At 25.9% G+C, this 21686-nt stretch overlaps 1 protein-coding gene across 7 annotated transcripts in view; it reads left to right on the top strand.

Moving 5' to 3' along the window:
* LOC129977637 (intermembrane lipid transfer protein Vps13-like) overlaps positions 1 to 21686 on the top strand; it is a 123223-nt gene that overhangs the window by 48362 nt on the left and 53175 nt on the right. For all 7 annotated transcript variants that reach the window (XM_056090576.1, XM_056090575.1, XM_056090579.1 and 4 more), the window contains 13 exons: positions 1034 to 1161; positions 3264 to 3433; positions 3715 to 3797; positions 3997 to 4101; positions 7112 to 7272; positions 14730 to 14852; positions 16218 to 16367; positions 18167 to 18340; positions 19222 to 19341; positions 20280 to 20405; positions 20504 to 20665; positions 20772 to 20894; positions 20985 to 21140. In XM_056090576.1, the coding sequence (XP_055946551.1) occupies positions 1034 to 1161; positions 3264 to 3433; positions 3715 to 3797; positions 3997 to 4101; positions 7112 to 7272; positions 14730 to 14852; positions 16218 to 16367; positions 18167 to 18340; positions 19222 to 19341; positions 20280 to 20405; positions 20504 to 20665; positions 20772 to 20894; positions 20985 to 21140 (1781 nt within the window). The remainder of the gene's footprint in view (positions 1 to 1033; positions 1162 to 3263; positions 3434 to 3714; positions 3798 to 3996; positions 4102 to 7111; positions 7273 to 14729; positions 14853 to 16217; positions 16368 to 18166; positions 18341 to 19221; positions 19342 to 20279; positions 20406 to 20503; positions 20666 to 20771; positions 20895 to 20984; positions 21141 to 21686) is intronic.

Raw genomic sequence — 21686 nt, 5'->3', positions numbered from 1 at the left:
GGGACCCTCCAAAGTGTAACCGACTCCATCTTTTTGATCGAGGAGATTTCAAAATAGGTTAGTGTTGGGTCACCATGAAATATGTTAGCTGAGACTGTCTTTGCTAAGTTATCGGCTATCTTATTACCATTCAAACCAACATGTGAGGGGACCCACTGAAAGTGTACAGAGTGTTCTGTGGAGAGCCTGACAATAAGGTATAAGATATTCATGCTAGTCTTGTTCCCCACTTTCGTCCAATGAGAAAGGTGCTGTATAAGGAGCACGACTGATGCTCATTTGTAAAACATATATTTGATTCATATGCATCTTAATCCATTTGTGCTTTAGATTGTTAATGCAGAAAAATAACTTCTTATTAAAATTTTATTACCTTGAATTTTTATTTTTAATGGGAAATTTATTAGTCCCTTGTGATATGCATCTTTTTATTAGCAATGAAGGAAATTTGGAAATATATATTCTGAATAAAAATATTACAAATTTTTTTTTTCAGAAAATATATCTGATAAATGTATTTGCTATTATAAAATATATTTGGTGTTTAATATGTGTCAGAAATTTGATATAAATTGATTGTTATTATTAATAAAAATATATAAAATTATAAATTCTCTTGTTTTATATTTTATGTTTTATTTTTGAAATTTTTTAGAATATTAATTAATGGATAAATATTAACTATATGTAAAGCTGAGAAATTAGATTGTATTATATTGCTGATTTGTCTCTTATTTATTTTATTTTATTTTATTTATTTTTTTTGCTGCATTCTACAAGTCGCTTTATTTGAGTATATATAAATTTATTTTGAATGTTGTACAAATTTTCAGTGTTTTATTTCAAATCTATAATAATTATTTTCCATTCAATTAAATATTGTAAAATCATTTAAGAATATTTTAAAATTTGTTGGATAACATGCTTTAATAAAGTGTAACATTTTCAGAAATTTATCTTAAAAAAGTCATACTTTTGTTATTTCTCATGCTTTAAATAATTAATAAAAAATAAACTTTTTGTTTTTATTTAGTTACACGTTCAAGTGAGAAGAGTGTTGCTACTTCTGATATTCTTGTTGCAAAAGTTCACCCTAGATTTAAATTCGATTTTGTTCTGCAAAGTGTTTTAATTACTCTCTGCTATGGTGAAACACCTTTGGTAAGTTAAAAAGTTAATTGTTTAGGCCTATATTCCTTTCTTTATATCTGTTAGTCTGCAATGTTTGAAAAAATATTTTATCTATAGAAATTTTTTTGTTTAAAATTACAAAGGTTTTAAAAAAAATATATTCTTAGAGTACATAATGCAATAGTTATTATCAAAAAGCATTCATGTTTTAATATAATTTCAATGTTTTTTTAGTGTTCTGATTAATTATACATACATCTTCAGAATAATCTTTTTAGGTTACATATTGCCAACTTTTCTCTCTAATATGCAGTAATTATAACTTTCACAGCTTCAGTTATATTTTTATTGAAAATGCCAAATTTTATGCAAATTTCAGATTAAGTACTTCTACTTAAGAATATTTTATTGCATAATTAATTTTTTTTTTGTTAAAATTTAAAAAAAAAAATTTGTTAAAAATCGCAATTTAAGAATGTTTTTATTTTAAAAAAAATGTTGTGTAGAGTTAGTCACAAATATCAAATATAATTAAAATAAATATCAAATGTAATTAAAAGTCACAAATATCAAATATAATTAAAATAAATATCAAATGTAATTAAAGTATTTTATTCATTCAAATGCACTGATCAAAACATTGAGGGCTTACGATTTCAGATTTTAATTGTGAATCAAGAAACTTTATTAGCTGACAAATGATTCATAAAAGCTTTAAGGCTTTGTGTGAAAAATTGTGTGCAACAAAGAATAATTAAATTTAGATTATTTTTGGAGAAAATTAATACATTTTTTTTTTCAAATAATAAAATCTATTAAAAATGATCTATCAAGTTAAAATTACTTTTAATGAGGTGGGTAATCTTAATCTCAATAATACTGTGATGATATTGAATATTAGGTCACTTGGATGCTACTAATCTGATTAAATCATATTATTAAGACGTTTTTATAGTGAGAAAACATTTAATACGTCATTTGTTTCCAATATCACTTATGTAAGCAATTTTGTAAGTTGCTTTCAATTTTTTTCCAAAATTTTCATGTTAGAATTAGTAGACAATATGTTGATATGAGTAAATAAACTTTCATTTAAAATTAATAAATTAAACGGTTATTTCATACTCAATCATATTTCTTTTAAATATTATAAACTGCTTATATCTTGCCAACTTATGTGTTTAGCAATGTTGTTTAAAAAGCAATTTTCCTGAACTATGTATTGAATTAATGGAGATGAAATTCATCAATAAAATAGAAATTTTTTTAAGTTGTATTTTAATTTCTTTTAAAATTGCAAGATATAGTATTGAAATGAAATCTCATGTGATGAAAATTACTGCTATATTCTTGTCATATAAATACAAATTGAAATTATCTCTGTTGTATGGAGAATATTTTATATTTCTATAAAATACACATTTTTAAGTAAGGAGAGGCATATTATTTTTATTTGACTACCATTTCTCTTGTTTTTTTTTCAATTGCTTATTCATATTTCAATTTTATCCTCTGACTGGAATATCAGTTGTTATGACCATTGAATTATATATTAAGTAACCAGGTTTATGGTTTGCACATACATCTACAAAAGTTTAGTATTTTGTTTTGAGGAGTGACTGTAAGAAGTAAATTGTTAATGCCTTGAATCTTACTACTCACTAAGACACCAAATGACAGAATGAAAGATCATTGTATAAACTATAGATGAGATTAATTATTCATTTGATTTACTGAATGAACACATTTTTAAAAAGAACACTCCTATAATCATTCTTGTGCTTTTGGAGGTCGCATTGAATTATTAATGAAGTTCTTTTTTTTAATGCCTGAAAATAAAATTAATTAAAGATCAGCTTCAGTTCTTAGTATGTGAATTATTAATTTACTAAAACTTAGTAATTATTAATTTTTATGTAAATTTTCTTTTCAAAAGTTTTAAATCTCAAAATTGGTTTATATTTTGATGACTGCAACAAAATAAATTTGCATTTTTAATATAATATAGAACAAATAAGTTTTCTTTAGAACTATTAGTCAGATTTAAAAAAAAGTGCTCAAATAATCATCTAATAATTTCTGTTAAGTAATGCTATTTTAAAAATAATTTTTAAAAAAAATCTAATCATTAGACTGTTGGGATCTGTGAAAGAAAAGAATCTTGCTCCATGGCAGAAGTCGAGGTAAAAATTTTAGAAGCACATGCTGAAATGATGACGGATTCGTCTATGTTAGCCCAAGTATTTTTAAATGATGTTCGACTAGATGATACAAGGAAAACACGAAAGTCTGGTATTACAAGGTACATTTTCAGATTTGTTAATAATTTTCACAAAGAATTTTTACTCATTTAAATAGTTTAAGGACAAATTTAAATTTTCTTATATTAATTTGTGTTTTTAGAAAGTGAATTATGAGAAAAAAATTATATTGTTATATTTATAACAATTGAATATTGTGCATTAAAATATTATTTTGAAAATTTGTATTATTTACTCTATCCTTTACCAACAAATTATCCATTTTTTCTTAGATTGATACTATTATTTTATATTGTATTTAATATTATTTATCATTGAACAGATTGATGCAGCGATCAACTTTAGACGAATCGGGTAATATGATTCACATAGAATTTAATCAAAATTCTTTAGGAGATAAAAGAAGTAAGATATTCTTTAGGATTTCATATTTTTTCAATGTTTATTTAAAATAATTGCATAAATAATGAATATATCATAAATATATTTAATTAGAACATTCTTATTTTCAAGGTATTAAATTTCCTATTTTGAATTTTATGGAATTCTTATCATTCTGGAATATAGGTATTTTTTCAACTAAAAGAGATTGTTTATTTTCTAGTTCAAGCAACTGTATCAAGTTTTTCATTAGTGTTTTGTTTAGACTACATCATGATGCTTCAAGAATTTTTTGCTGGCTCTTCATCAAAACCTTCAGATACAGCAGGTGACTATATTGTTTGATAATAATTTGAAAAAAAGAATTACTGCATTTTTTGTAAAAGTCAAAAAATTTCAAATATTTCACATTTATATATTTATTAGTTACCCCTTTTTGATTCTTAATTACTTGCTGATAATTTTTGTGAAACATTAAAAATTAGTTGTGAGAAAAACCTACTCTTTTTTATTTGCTTGAATTGTAATTACTGTAGTTTGTTTATTGTTTGTGGTTTATTTTTAGTTTAAAAAAAATTATTAATCAGGGTCATAATATGATGAAAATTGCTAAAATTTGAAAATCATTTTTTAAGTACTGTGAAAGTGCTTAATTTAAAAAAAGAAAAAAAAAAGTTCTTAAAAAGTTTTCAGTTTTTTCAGGAAGCACAAATAAAATTTCTTGTTTTGTTTCCCCACACATTGAATATGATCATTAAAAAGCATTGTTATTAGGGTTTGTTTGCCAAATGTTTCAAAGAAGAAAGCTAATAAAAGGGTGGAATTTGGAGAAAGAATCCATGGCGAAATAGATCTTGGGGTTTCAACATATATTAAGAAAACATTTAATGAACTTTTTTTTCTGCTTCCTCTTCCTTTCACAATATGCATTGCCATTTATTGAAATGCTCAAATAGTTATTCGAAAGTTTCACTACGAAATGCATGCTATGCCATAATTGTTGTTTCTTGAAAAATGTTTGATCTTCAATTTTTTATGTTTTAGATGTTTAAGAATTTATTTGTATGCCTGTAAGTGTATGTTTAACTGGTAGCCATATGTTTTCAATGATAATGAATTTCTCTAACTCTTTTTTAATGTTCCAATCTATTTGAACGCTTATTGGACTAGTCCCACTAAATTTTAGTTTTTTCTAACAGAGAGAAAGAGAACATTTACTATATCTGGTACTTAAAATTTTGAAGAGAATTTAAAAAGTTTTTCAGAATTTTTATTCTTTTGAGTTCAGATTCTATCATTATATAACAGTTTTTTTTTTTTTTTTTTTTTTTGTTTGTTTAAACTCTTATAGAAATTTTTCTACGTGTAAAGGTTTGTCTTTATTGACAGAACAATAAGAAGCATAAGCCATTGAAATTAAGATAATGAAATTTGGAAAGTTACTTCTTGGGTATTAGAGGCCCTCTAAAAACCAATTTTTCAAAATTTTAATTAGAAGTTTGAAGTTTTGTTTTTATTTTTTTTAATTAATCTATTCTTACTATAACATCAAAGCATATTATTATATAAAAATTATTTTTATACTGTTTTAAAGATTACAAAAATAGCTATTCAGTGACACTAATTTTGTTTGAATGAATGCATTTTTTCTTTAGTTTTAGTAATTTTTGAAAAAAAAAAAAAAAAAAAAGTTTTGGTTCCAATTTGTAACAATGAATATTATTACAATAAAATTCAAAACAATATCATTGCTTCTTCAAAGCATTGAGTTTTTAACATTGTAATAAAGAAAAGGGGGGAGTTTTTTGCTTTAATTTAAACTTAAAAACTTTAAAGCACTTCATTGAATAAGATCCTTTATTTGATCTGTTTTGTTAAATTTTGAAGCAATGTGATATATTTTCCCACCTTGGCTTCAAAAAATACAAATATATATATATATATATGCAAAAAAAAAAAAAAAAAAAAAAAAAAAAAAGGAAATAAAAAATTTATTGCTTATTACCATTTTTGTTCTTTTTTTTTTTTTTTTTTTTTTTCTAACTACATTTTTTTTTTTTAACTTTATAGATTTATTTCTTTTACTTATGAAAACTAAAACTTATTAGAGTTCATTTCTTTGCAAATTATATAATTTTGTCTTTTTGTAATTTTTTTTACTATTATAATAAGTTTTTTTTTTTTTGCATATAAATAGGTTTTATTAAATTTTTGATATGTCAAATGTTTAAAAAGTCTGTTACTAAACTTCAGAAGTAAGAACTGATAAGACAATTTTTTATAGTCTGACTATTTCTGAACTTTATTATTCATTTGTATTAAAATTATATTAAAAAAATGTGTTAAAAAGTTCATTTAGAACATGGCATTGTTTTATTGTGAATTTTGTGGCAGTTTTGCCAGTCTTATGATGGTAGTTATTCCAGAATGTTTTCTTAACTTTATAAAACTGCAAATAAAATTACTAAATTTAGGGAGTGAGTGCAGAGGAAATTTATACTTTCCATCCCAACCATATCAAATCCTAATTTGTTGTTACATATATAAAAATCAAATATGAAGTTTTTGGTTGTTATATTTCTTCATCAATATTAACATTTTCAGAAATGATATTTCATTTAAATGAACTAGTAATTTGCTAATTTTAAGAAATGTTAAAATGGTCACAGACTGAAATTGATTTAATTTTTTGATAAGTGGAAATTTTTCATTTTTGTAATCATTTTTAAGTATTTGCAAAAACCAAAAAGACCTCATTTGTTTCATAATAGAAGACATTCGGCAAATATAGAAATAAACATTAAAATTTTAAGAATGCACATTTAAAATTAAATTTTTTTCATTAGTATTTGTGCATTATTATAAAGCAGAAAACGTCCTATTCTTAAAAAGTATGAGGATTTATGTATGCATACATGTGCTACACTGCTTAGTTTTTTTGGGTTTTTTTATGACTCAGCTGTTTAAAAAGTGCTTAAAAGTAGTGAATTCTTGCAGAAATTTATCCCTATGCACCTTGTTAATGACTCTTCTGTTAGATTTATTTTATAAATATTAATTTTAAAAAGTTTAAATATTTGTATGAATATTTTTATGATATGCATAATCTTTCAGCCATACCAAAGTTTAAAAAAAATAATAATAGGAGCAAGTTTTATTAATTTTTTAAATTAAAAAAATCAATAAAAAATATTTTTCTTTTTTACATTTTCCTTTTTTATAAAAGCTGTTGAGGTTAATTTTTATAATATCCAAATGTATTGATGAGAGAGAAGTATTATTTATTTATGGTATTATATTGTTTATGTGTAATATTATTAGACATTATTTTATTACAGAAAATTCCAAACAGGCAGTCCCCACAACATCACACTCAGTATCTGATGATAGCCTTAGTCAAACAAGTGGTGCTACTGTGATATTTTTAAAAGTACAAAAGCCTGATATTGTGCTTGTTGAAAATATAGAAGATGGGGATTCAAATGCTATCTTCCTCAATGTATGTTTTTAAAATGTTTTGATTTTTAAACTTTCAGTAAATGTCTAATTTTAATTATTTCCATCATCATCAACAAATCATAATAGAATATTTCAAATAAAATGCTTAAATGTTAGTAAAAATTATTGATATGTATATTATTTTGGAATGAATTAAGGAAAATATCTTTCAGAAATAATATCAAGTTATGAATATGCAAGTTTTAATATTTCAGTACATATTTGAGATATTGTAACTTAATCTTTTTAAATAACCAAGTCTTTCCTAAATTTCTTATAATAATTCATAACTAATCATTCTTCATAACCAAATCAAATAATTGTTGATATTCTGGAGTTGAAAAATTAAGCATTGAATTAAACCAACGTTATTTTTCTTAATGAAGCTACCTAAATATATTTAATTTTCAATTTTTAAATATCTATATTGTGTTCAAATTAATGATTTTTACAAAATATGAAATTTGGTTATGAAATCTGTGGTCTTCCAGGTATTTGAAGGAGGCCTTTCAAAATAGTGCAATGCATAAATTGCATTTGAAAGATGTATAAAATTAATTTTATAATGGAAATGTTATAATGGTTTAAAAGTGATTTTATAGCTTGCAAGATTCAGTAAGTTTCTTTGTTTTTTTTCTTGTAACCAAAGGGGCTTAACTCATTTTTATGATAATGGAAATTTAGTTTGTTAGCTTGTGTGTGTGATTTCAATTCATTCATTTTTCTAAAAATAATTATTTCCTAATGAAATTTCATTTTAATACCTTTTTCTGAATTACTGGAGAGGTTCGATAATGATGACGGACCTTTTTTGTATTTTAAAGACTTTATTGTTTCTCCGCTTTCGGGAGTTGGATTGAGCCTTGCCTTTCGGCGTTGCTGCTTCGTCGATGATGTTACAAAGCCTGATGGTTTTTTACATATACCGCTAGAGGGCGTTACAAGTGAGAGGCGGGGCAACATGCTTACGTAACATACTCCCGCTTTGAAATTGCACAATTTCAATATTCAGACACTATATGAATTTAACACATCACAATAAATTCGACAGAATTATTACAAAAAATGAATAAATGTAAAAACAAATAAAAAATACTGAAATAATTCTTATATATAAATTTACACAAAATAATACTGAAATAATTCTTATATATACACATTTATACAAATGAGTTAAAGTCTCTATATATTATTTACTATCATATACACATATAAATCCAATTAATTTTTTGGAAGTAAACAGATTTGACTAATGCCTCTTTTAATAACACCATTCAAAACTCTTATTACAACAACTCTGACTAAACCATCTGAACCTTTTATTAATTCTTGAATTCTACCCAGTCTCCATTTATATGGAGGCAAATCTGGATCTTTGATTACAACCATATCATTAAGATTTACATTATTCTTATCAAACTGCCATTTGTTTCTAAGATGTAAATTATTCAAATAATTACGTTTCTAATTTTTCCAAACTTGTTGTACTAATTTAGTTAATTTTGCCATTTTGACAAATAATTAATTTCCTCTGAAAATTCAGAAGATTGCACCTTGCTGACCATGAAGTTGGATGCTGCTTGAATTTCCATTATTATTATCTTACCTTTTATACATTTTAGAAGAACACTTCAAATGATTAATAAATCTGAAAAGATAACTTACAATTTTAGTATAGTTGTTACTTAAATTTAAAATATTCAAATAAAATTATTAGAAATATTAGTTAGTCAATTCAATTCACAAAGAGTTTTAACTTCTTTCAGAAAGTCATTATTGATTGGACACACTCGCGATTCACTTCACAGGATTTATTTTTTGAACACACTTAGATGACTGCAGTGTAGGCCTTATTTGAGGCATCACAGAAGCAATGTAGATCTATGGTGGTTGGGTGGAAACCCATTTGTGAAGTTGCATGCCTCCTTTACTTAAAGGTTCTATTAAATGCTGTTGTAAAGCCTTGGTTTCTGGTAAGTTATTTGAACCAGTTAAAATGTCAACATAGACATCAGTAAGAAGTGCTGCAGATGCTTGAGGAAATACACTTTTTTCTTTCTCAGCTAATGCCTTGAGTGTTCTGGTGGCTAAAAATGGAGCACATTTTGTTCCATATGTCACAGTCCGTAGTCTGTATGTTTCCACAGGAGCAAATCTATTAGGTTTACACAGAATTTTTTGCAGGTCTCTATCTGTTTCTGCGACCAAAATTTGGCGATGCATTTTCTTTATATCTGTACTAAATGCAAACTGATATGTTCGGAATCTTGGAATGATGCAAAATAGTTCCTGTTGAACTGTTCCACCGTTCAATAAAATGGAATTAAGTGAAACTCCATTGTTAGAATTTGCAGATGCATCAAAAACGACACGCAAGGGTGTTGATGTGCTTTCTGGGCGAAACACGGCATGATGAGGAATATAATATTCACTACTGGCAATTTCAGGAGAATCTAAAATTCTTTCCATATGATTTAACTGGAAATATTCATCCATAAAAGCCTTGTATTGCATTGACATTGTTTTATTTTTATCTAATCTTTTCCAAAGTAAATTTAAACGTCTTTCCGCCATTTCTCTTGAATCGCCTAGTGTAGAATGTTTTTCTTCAACTATTGGTAATTTAACAACATACCTTCCGGTACTATCCCTCTGATGATTGGAAAGAAAATGTTCCTCACAGTAAGTTTGTTCATATGTTTTTGATTCGACTGAATCATCTGTATTATCACCAGGAAAAGATTCTAAGTTAAAGAAATTTTTAACAGAATTCTCCAGATTATCATTTTTAAAAATTAATCCAGAAAAGAAATGGGAATTTCTGCTGTTGATTGTTCCGGTTACTAAATATCCGAACACACTATTTTGTAATAAGAGTGAATTATCATATGATCTAAATTTTTCTGCCTTCAATAAATCAAAGAACAACTCACATCCAAGTAATGCATTAATTTGACTAGGAATATGAAAAGTGTCATCCGCAAGTTTTATCTCACTTGGGAAGTTAACTTTTGAGATATCAATTTCTTTAGAAGGAGTTAAATGCGTTATTTTAGGCATAATTAAAAATGATACAGTTCTGGAAAAATCATTGTCTTCATTAAAAATGGTAGTGTTTAATTTATTTTTAACGAAGAATTCTCCTCCGTTAATACCAGAGATGGATGCATTAACCTTTTCCCGCTTCAAATCTAAAGAATTGGCCAAATCTGCAGTTATTATGTTTACCGAACTCCCTGAATCCAACAGGGCTTTTATTTTTATTTTTTGACCAAATGCGTCTTCAATAAATAACTGCGCGGTGCATAGAAGGTTTGAAGATAGTTTCGAGTTGCTTGCAAGCGCTGACTCAGCCTCAGGGGTCAGTTTTTGGGGGAACCTCGACGAGCCAGACGGTTCATTGTTTACATAAAGTTGCTCCCCCGCGTCTGGGGGCGTTACCTCTGCTAGGCGCGTACTTAAGAGTTTAGGATCCAGATGTATCAAAGAATTATGGCCTGATTTTTGACAGCTTCGGCAGAGGAATGTGGATTTGCAGGGTGGCTTATGCAATTTCAAACAGTTCTTGCAAATGTTATATTTTTCTAAAAGCTCGATTCTTTTAGTAACACTCAATTTTAAAAATTCAGAGCATCTTTGTAAAGGATGTTCAAATTTACATAAAATACATGGCTTTGCATTACTTAGTTTATTCGTATTAAGAAGAAAGTTTTTCGGCTTATTTATTGAGCCTTGAAATTCCTTGTGGAATTTGTTACTTGTAGGGTATTTCCCTAATTGATCGAGTACCATCGCTCTTGATTCTAAAAATTGCAAGAGCTCCTTCAATGAAGGTATTTGTTTTGATTGGATGGACATTTCATATGCCTTTCTACTCTCTTTGTCAAGTCTTTCTAATATTATATTTACTAATATAGCATTTGTTAAGTCATTACTTTCTAAATTCAAACTTTTTAAACCTCTCAGACTTTTATTTATTGTGTCTGTGATATTTCGTAAGCCCTTTGCAGACTCAAAATTTAATTTTTCTAGTTTTAGCATATTTTGAATGTGAATATCAACAATTGCTCGCTTATTTTCAAAGCGTTCTTCGAGAGCAGCAAACAGTGACTCAAATGTATCATCACTTGTTTCTATATATTTAGCTTTACCACGGAGGGCAGCTTTTAAATAAAATAACTTTTGATCATTCGTTAATTCAGTATTATCGTTTATTAGACACATAAATTGATTTTTGAAATTACTGAATTCTTCCATTTTTCCGTAAAATAGCGGGAAGGGAATTTCCGGAAGTTTCGTTTTTAATTCAATATGATTGATATAAGCTTTCAAATTTGAATTTTGATCATTTATATTATGAATTACATTTTCCTTAACATTATAATTAGAGAGTAAGCATTTCAAACTTACCTCTAATTCGTTTCTTTCTTCTTCGATATCCAATATTTCTTGATCGCACTTTTGGCTTAGCGTTTCATCTTCGTCGATTTCTAAATAATCCTTGAATAAAATTTCTAATTCATTTTTTATTTCTTCCACAATTGCCAGCTTTTGTTGACAGCTTAATATGAATTTATTTTCTTCTTCAACCGTTGAACTACTTTCAACAAACTTTTTAACACTTGTTAGTTTCGCCTTTATCCTTCCACGGATTCTATTTAACTCTTTGGCTTTTTGAGTTTTATTCTTTTCCATCTTTTCGCTAATTCGTCTCCGGCTCGACGGACCAGAATGGAGAGGTTCGATAATGATGACGGACCTTTTTTGAATTTTAAAGACTTTATTGTTTCTCCGCTTTCGGGAGTTGGATTGAGCCTTGCCTTTCGGCGTTGCTGCTTCGTCGATGATGTTACAAAGCCTGATGGTTTTTTACATATACCGCTAGAGGGCGTTACAAGTGAGAGGCGGGGCAACATGCTTACGTAACAATTACATCCATTCCTGGTTTTCACACTATATGTGTTTATAATAGATACTATTACTTGAAAGTAGGGAAATTCCCTTGTGATTTTGCATAAGCTTTGAATGCATTTCCATATCCCTTTTTTCCTTGCTTTCTATCTTCTTATTCAAATTGTATCATTATCTGATGATAGATTTAACAAAGGTTTTTTTTAAATAGAATCTGAAAATGGAGCATTTTTTATAATAATCATGAAGGGATTAAAAACATTGTTTAAAGAATGTGTTACCTGTGTTAATTTTTAAAGAATTTTCTATGTTTGCTTATGTTGCAATATCCTATTATTAAAAATTGCTAAATCACATTACTTGCACATTATTACTAAATCACATTTACTGTTTTACAGCAAATGTGATTTAGTCAAATTTCTAAGTAATGATTAAATTTAGAATTCATGTAGATTTAACTTGAACTCAGTACTTTATTTTGAGATTTTAATTTTCTTTCATTAAATTCACTATCATTTTCATTCATTAAATTTTCTTTTGTTTATGTCTCCAAATAGATGCTTGTTTATAAAAGTCTAAAAATTGAGTTTTTAACTTCTTTACACATTACTTATCTTTAGTGACCAACTTCTTAACAGTAATACTGATTGTTTAATTTCAATAGAATGTCTGTTTGGGATGATTGGTAAAGACCTTTTAAGTCTTTTAAATTCAAAATAGCTTGTATAGCTAGAAAAGTAGCATGTACTTTTAAATGACTGTGAGGAATTTATTAAGGCACTACTTAAGGAGGTCATAAAAAAATGACTAAAAAAAAGCAATTGAGCAAAAGGTCCAATTAGAAAAAGGCATGTTATACCATAACAAAAATGCAGCAAAATTTTCTGTACAATTGACAGGGTATTTGTGATTAGAATTATAAAATTTCTAGTGACTTTAATAAAGGTTAACCTAAAATTGAAAAATGTATTCTGTGGCATTATCATATAATTTTTCCAAGTTAAGCAATGTCAAAGTTAAATTTCCTTGAAACAAAGTAATTTTAAATTTAAGATTGTGGCAGATATTTAACTCATATTCTTTTAGTTTTATTTTCTATTTTTTGTCTATATTAAAGTTTCTAATAGTGATGTCCCATGTCCTAATTACAATCATCAACCAACGTATAATTGCTTGTTATTTTCTTGTTTCTCAAGCATACCAAAAAAAAAAAAAAAGCAATTAAATTTAAGCAAATTTGGGCTTACTGGATATTTTCCTAATATTCTTATTATCTTGAAGAATTTTGCTCACAGTGTTATTTATTTATTATTTTTTTTTTAAAGAAGGTGTAATAAAAAGTAAAATTCATTAATTATTTCTAAAGAATACAAAAAGCAGAATCTTCATTTTTTAACTTTCAACAATTGCAGATTAATATGCAAATATCTGTATGAACAATGAAAATTATCTAAATTTCATTGAAATAATAGAGTGCATTGCTGTGAATTATGCATAGAAATATGTGTGAAGCATTTTTTTTCAAATTAGGAAAGAGATTGGATGCATGAATTATAACTACATTTGGTGTCATTAGGATGATTTTTTTAAACCTTAAGATAGAATAAAAAGTTTCATCTATAATATTTTTGAAAGTTATAACCTAAAAAATGACTTTTATTTAATTTTTAAATAACAATGTAATTATATTTTTTAAAATATTCCAAACTTTCCAGAGTTTACATGTACTGAATTTGGGAACTCTAGATCAAATGGTATGCCTTGGGAAAAATTTTAAATAACATTTTCCTTTATTATTATAAACCATCTGCCTTTGATAACCAGCTGGTTCACTGGAAATATTTGTTTTATTTAAAGTTTGTTTTGCTATGCATGATTTGATGTCTTCAACAACATTTTTAAGCATCAAATAGGGATGGGCATTAGAGATATGTTATTTTAATAATCTAAAGGTTCATGTATAATGAGTGTAACTGAAGGAAATAAGTTCCATGATATCCTAAAGCCATTAAAAAGTTTTCTATATAGTTAATCTATTTTCTCATTGCATGCTGTTTAATGATACTGCATTTTATTTATTTTTTTTAAAGCAAACTGCACTGATAATAGAATCTTTCTTCCTCGACTTTTATCAAAAGGGAAAAATCACATGATTAAATATCTTATGAAATATTGAAAATTGTTGGTAAATTATGCAAAATACATTTTTTTAATTGCTTAAAATTCAGATAAAAAAATTATATCAATTGAAACCTTTTTTTGAAATAATGTGAAAATTATTTTTTATGTAGTTACAATTATGGAAGTTATTGTAGAAAAAAATGTTAGCATCTTTTTTGGTTTTTAATAAAAAAAAAATTTTTAAAAAAGGATTCATATTTGTCAGATTTAATAAATTTATGTCAATGGTCTGATGTCTAGAACAGCAAGAAATGCATGTTCTCTTTTACTTTTGGCAGAAAAAGTTAATTTGAACCAGTAGAATAGTTTTGGATTCTACCCTATCCATTTGAACTTTCCATAAATTATCTTTTATTTTATTTTCAGAATGAAGTTGATTTAAGAGTGACTATGTCTGGCTCTTCCCAAGCAATAACAGGTTCAATAAAAAATTTGACATTTTATACTGCATGCTTCAATTGTGATAAAAGGCATGAAACTTCTGCTAAGGTAAATTTTGGCTTTAAATTTTGTTCTTGAAATTTCAGAAACTGAAATTCCTTTTATTGTTTCATATATATATATGTTGATTGTTAGAATTTGAATTATTGAATTTTTGTTTGGTAAATTTTTCATAAATATAATGAAAATTTTTAATTTTTAGTGTCTTTTATTAGAAAATATATCTAATCTTGTTTAGTTGAATATTCTTAAAGAGTTATATTCTGTTATAAATGTAACATTATGCATGTAATAGAGTAGAAGTAAGTTACAAATTTAAAATTAAATATAATCAAGTATCTTATATGTACTTTGTTCATATATGTAAATGGGTTTATTATTTATTATAGCTATATAAATGAAACTACACCATAGTTTGCTAAAATATGTAATATTGCTTATAGCATTGTGTTATAAAACTAAGTACTGTGTTATATAACATTGTGCGCAGTCTAAAACTAAACTTCCAAGCTTTAGAAACTTAACTATCTTAAATTTGGAAATAAGTATCAGGTTTTTATGACATTGCAAACCACTCTTGGATTTTCAATATGTATAAAAATATAAAATTTCATTGTGATGTTATATTAATAGCTCCAAATTTCAAATTCATATCTAAATTAGTTTTAAAAATATAATTTTTCACCCAGAAATTTAAAAAAAAAAAATTTGGATATGTAATTTAAGAGAAGTTAAAAGGTTGCATGTTTATTTATCTTCCCTTATTTTATCAAATTTATTATTAGTTTAACTTGTGATTATTTTCCAGCATTATTTCTTTTTAAATGTATCTCATTGTGACTTATTAACATAAGAATATATTCCTTTCGGACAGTTTTCCTTTCTTTCGTGTTTCCTTTTTAATTATTTGTTTTGTGAGAAATTGAGATTCTTTTCAGTTATCGGATATTAACACTAGTTCTTTTAATATTCAATTCTTATTTCATTAATATATCCACAAGGGGAAGTTAATACAAATATTTTATATTAACTTCTTGTTTTTTTTCTTGCATTTTTTTTTTTTTAAAGGAGAAGTAATCTAATACAATTACTTCAGACTGTGCATAAGTAGTAATATTTTTTAATTTCTTAAAGTCATTCTGAAATATGCTACTGTAAGAATTGCTTGAAATACAGTAATACCTTTTTGAATCTAAAACTCTTCTGATATTTGTTATTAAAACTAAAAATATTTTTTCTTATATACTTATGCATTACAAATAAACCTATAAATGTTTTTCTTTATATTATTCAATACCTTGAATTTGAATATCTTATACATAATTTGTGTGTAAAAATAAGGATATATTTTATAAAATTTTTGTATTAAACTTTCTTTTATTATTTTTTTCATTTATTTATTCATTTTTATAGATCTTGAGTCCTTGTGATATAGACATCCAGTGTAATTTTAGAGAACATTCTCAGCATATGGATATTATGTTTAGAGATCTTATTTTACATATTTCTCCTGGCACTGTTCATCTTCTGACAAACATTTTGTCATCTATAGTATCTGAACCAGTAAGTTTGAATAAAATTTTTCAAACTCTTAACAATAATTTATACAAATGTTTATATTTTTACATGTGGTGATTTTAATATCTTCTCGGCTTTTGTAAATGTTTTGTAATTAATAATCAAAACTTGATTAAAAGTAATAATTTATTGATTTTTAAGGCATTAAAAATTATTGATTTTTAAAGCATTAAAAATTATTGAAAGAAATCACAATGTAACCAATAATATTAATGGATTCAATTAATTAGTTGTATTAATTTGCTGATATGAGATATATATTTGAACATTACATTCACAATACTTTAATTTTGAAAAAAAAAAAAAAAAAAAAAATTCTTTTATTTTTTCTATAAATGATTCATGATTTTGTATACACTTATCAATAATTCAGTCAATAAAACTTTTGCATTCATAACCCCTTTCCTCCATATTTTTTCAAAATTGAATTTATTGTAAATTTCAGTTCTTAAACTTATTGTAACTATGCTCAAGATTTATTATATAGGAATTTTATCTTTAAAAATATTGCATAATGTAGTGTTTCTTATAGAATATACCACATACATTGTATTATCATAACAAATTGAAAAGTAAAATTCTTTATATATTTTTAAATATTTTTATTGGATTTATATCATAGAGAATTAATTCCAAAAATCACATTCTGATATACAGCTATTTTCAGAAAACTATACAGAATTCTAATACTTCAACTTCTCCAGATGAATCAATGCTGTAGTGATATATGTTTTTGTTCTCGATGTATAAACTCCTTGTGTGCCAACAAGTATACCACAAGGCTTACAGATGTAAGTCAGTACGCAATTGACAGTAGAATAAATTTCAAATATAAGGACGCAGGCACAAATGCAAAGAAAGAAGAAAGAAAAATGGGGGGAAACAAGTAGATACACAAACAAAAGCAAAATGAAACAAAATTGGTCACATAGTAACAGAAACATACAGTAAATGATATAAAACAATTGAAAAAGCATGAACAAATAAAATATTCAAAATACAAATACAAAAGTATATATGCAAATATATGTAGACAAACACACTGAAGTAAAGTTTAAATCATACGGGGGAAAATACTTTTAATATATGTACAAAAGGAAATGAAAGATGATTTACTCTGTACAAAGGCAGATAAATGAAGAGGCCAAGCTATATTGTTCTTTAGAAGGCAGTTCCTGAGTTACGTCTTTCCGGAATAAACTTTGTACATTCAAATATCAAATGCTTGGCATCCTGGACTGCACCACTGTAGCACGAACACCTATCAGTCGGCGACATGTGTAGTGATATATGTTGTGAAACAGATATTACTACAGCAGTAATTTGTGAAACAAATATCAATGAGTTTAATTTTGAAAACAAGTTAATAAAAACATAAGAGTTTTTAATAATGAACTTAATCATTTGTTTAATCTAGAAAAATAAGAATTTTTAGTACAGATTTTCAATTTCTTTGATAAACATAAGTTTTGTCCTGTTTAATACATTACTAAAACAACTGCTGTATGAAAAACTTGTTTACATGTTCTACTTAATTATTTTCCCATTAAATATCTGTTAAATGTTTCTCAAGGTTATATATTATTAATGTTCTTTGATTTAAACAGTTAGAAAATATACCTTCCACATACATATATATATAGCAAATTGTACAAAAAATATAATTTTTGTAATTTGTTATTGAAAATATGTGGGAAACAATGCATTTTTGAAAGTTGAATTATAATGAAAAGTCTTGAAAAATTAGATTTTTTATAAATATTGAAATACTATAATTTTTTCAGGTAGTGGAAGAAAGTGAAGTAAAGAAAGAAAAAGAAGACTATAGTGATTTATGGAATGAAAAGTCTCTAACTGACAGCAAATATTGGTTTTTAGAAACAGTTACTGGCGAAGATGCACTTGTTGAAGAGAAAGAAGAATCTCTTGGTACACCTGCCCCTATCATCCATCAACAGGTTAATCTTTTTATCATTGCTTTAAATTTAGAATGATAATTTTATGTGGGAAACAATATTATTATATGCTAAATGATGATGTCTTGGTAATGAGTTGGTGTCTTATCCAAAAGTACTATCTCTTAATTAAATGTTTTGAAATTCAGATATACATACTTTTCAAAATAAACAGTATAGAATTGGAAAAATGAATTACTTTTAATTATGTTTGATATTGTTTAAAAGATGAAAAGTTACAGAAACAGGTTTTTGCTTGATGACCACCTCTCATTTGTGATTTCTCTTTATGGCAAAGTTTTTAAATCATCAGACGATTTAAGTATAATATAGTCATCAGCTTCACACATTTATTAAGTGCCTATCCTAATTTTATTGTTAGAATCTTATGATCCATATTTCCTTAACATCCTGTCATAAAAGTATATACTGCTATATTTTTAAATATTGGTTACATGATTTTTCATTCAAATCAATAATTTTGAAAGAGTTGTGTTGATAAAGTTGTAGACATTTTTGAAATTTTCATTTTTTTTGTTTTGTTTTAATGAGAATTTTAAAACGATGGCATCTGAATTAAGTTTAAAAATTATTTAAAAATGTTTTTTAAGGTAAATTCTATCTAGACAAAGCTGTTTCATTAAATTGTTGAATTTTATGTAAATTAAGAAATTTATTTTATAAACTTTACCTTTTCAGATAATATTGTGTAATTTCCTAAAAAACTTCTTAGATTATTACCAGAATATGATAAGGAAACTACTTTTCTCAATAACATATTCGAATGTATTTGGCAATTTAGAGTTTTTATTTGCTATTATCACTAAAAGACTATTTATTTTTCTTATAAATTTAAGAGCAAATACTATGCTGTTTATTGATAGATGCTCTTTACTATGAGAAAAGTTGTCATAACAATAGAAGCTGGTGTGGGTACACGCACTGTTCCTATGCTGCTCATGGAATCATCTTTTCAAGCTGATATTCGTGATTGGGCAAGCAATGTAAGTAGTAGCAATTTGGTTTTTGATATTATATTTTAAATGGTTTATTTTTTATTGATATGATCAAATATATTTATGTTCATTTTTTTTTGTTCACAAATAAGAAAAAATTGTATCATTTAGCACTGTAGTTTGGAAAGATTTTCATTTATTTAAGTGAGTATAGCTATAACCTCCTCATAGTAGTCTTTCTCAGAAACTTATAGTATGAAAGTCAATCCTCACTTAAGATTTTTATGTGTTGAGAATTTCTACAAATTTGACTGCTACAGTATTGCTGCTACTCTAATCTTGTTTTTATGATGAATATTTTTTTGAGTATGTTGAAATTTTACTATGAATTTTGCTTTGTACTGTAATGTTTCTAGTTAATGGTTGTTTTAGTCTCGGTGTTTTCAGAAGGATCTTTTGAGAATGTTTGCAAGAAATAAAAATATGCCTTTTTTTTTGATAAATTGCTTTAACATTAATGATACATTACAATCTTTTATATCAAAATATGTTTTTTTGAAATCAAGGATAGTAATATTAAATATAAATTAATCTAAAGATAAACTTATTCTGAAATTAATAATTTCAGTTTTTAAAAAATTTAAATCACATGACATTCCAACTATAGCCATTTAAGTAAATTAATTGTATTTACTTGTTAAAAAAAATTTACACAATAATAATTATGATAAACAGACTGGGAAGATTTCTGTTTGATTTGAAAATTTTATATTTGTGTTTGAGTTTTTCTACTTTAATATCACTCATGCAAAAAAGATTTTAAAAAAAGTTTGTTCAAGTATAATAGAAAATTTTAGATTAATTGACTTAATTGCTTAATAATTTAATTCATTTAATAGTATAATTTTGGATTTAGATTTCAAGAGTTTTACAAGAAAAACTGCTTTTTGAAAATTGCTTCATTCATTTTTTAAAATTTATTTTAGATATATATTGGAAGTTCATTCAGCCTTGAAATGTCATATTACAATGAGAAAATTGCTGTTTGGGAACCCTTAATTGAACCAATTGAAACATCCAAAGGCCATCGCTCATGGGAATTAATGATGGAGGTAAAAGTTTATTATTATTTTTTAATTTGAGAATCGTTTATATAAAAATATCTAATAGTTCTTCCTGTTATTTTTAACAAAAATCTTTTTTTTTTAAGATATCAAAAGGACATGATGCATTAGAATTAAGTACTGAAGAGGAGGAATCTGAAGAAGTAGTTTTTGAACCTCCTCAAATGTCAATTCAGATTGTTGCCCAAGATGTTCTTGAAATGACTGTTAGTAAAGCTTGCTTGGATGTTCTGACAAATCTAGGACAGGTATATGAATAAATATTTATTAGTATTCCTTTTATTTAAATATCTTGAAAAGGTAAGTTAAAACTAAATTATATAAACAAAATATAAAATAAATGTTATTTTTCAGGCATTTCAAGAAGCAGTTAATAAAGCTGTGGGAAAGAAACCACCTGAACCATATTCCCCTTTTCATGTTAATAACTATCTAGGTATCCCTATCAACATTATCCTGAGTAATGGAATTTTTCAGGTTAATTTTCGATTATGTTTTACTTTTAATATCTGAATGTTTCAGCTATCTATTTTGAGATTAAATAAATTATTTTTTGTTTGCTTTTAGATTCTTGATGAAAGCAAAGATTACAGCTGTGTGAAACTGGAGTCAGGATGCCCGCCTTTACATTTAACATATACTTCTAGTAGTACTACTGCTTATAACCGTTTATCAGTTTTAAAGAAACAAGATGCTAAAGATGAAACCTTCTTTAATATAATGGTAGGAGTATTCAATCTTACTTTATAAATTAACTATTGTACTTGTGGCTCCACCAAATTTATTAGTTCTATAATATATGAAGGGGAAAAGCAAAATACACGCACTTTTACATCATGTAATTTTCAACTCTTATTTTTACCCCTTTAAAACTTTTTTAGAATTCTCAGTTTTAAGTAATAATACCTAAATTATTTACTACTGTATAACAAATTTGGATAAATAACATTTTTATTCTCACTTTTAGCATGTATATGCAAAGATTACTTGAAGCTGTCGCTTTAGAATATCTGGTGATAATTGGACACACAAGAATAGTGGAATTTTTAGATTGAAATCAGTAACTTTAAAGCATCAAAATGTTGCACCTTTTTGAATTGTGTCTGAGAGGAGACATGCATGTGCAAGTTGTTTAAAGGAACAAACAAACTTGAAATCAAAAGTGTTGTTTCATAAAAGCAGCATATTTCTTGGGATAAACAGGAATGAGGAAAACATAAAAGTTCTTTAAAAAAAGTTGCTTGAATTATGTTGGACATAAGTCTGCTC

Source organism: Argiope bruennichi, chromosome 1 (assembly GCF_947563725.1).
Source record: "Argiope bruennichi chromosome 1, qqArgBrue1.1, whole genome shotgun sequence".
Classification (NCBI taxonomy): domain Eukaryota; kingdom Metazoa; phylum Arthropoda; class Arachnida; order Araneae; family Araneidae; genus Argiope; species Argiope bruennichi.
Note: the sequence above shows the minus strand (reverse complement) of the source record. Positions and strands in the feature narration are given on the sequence as shown.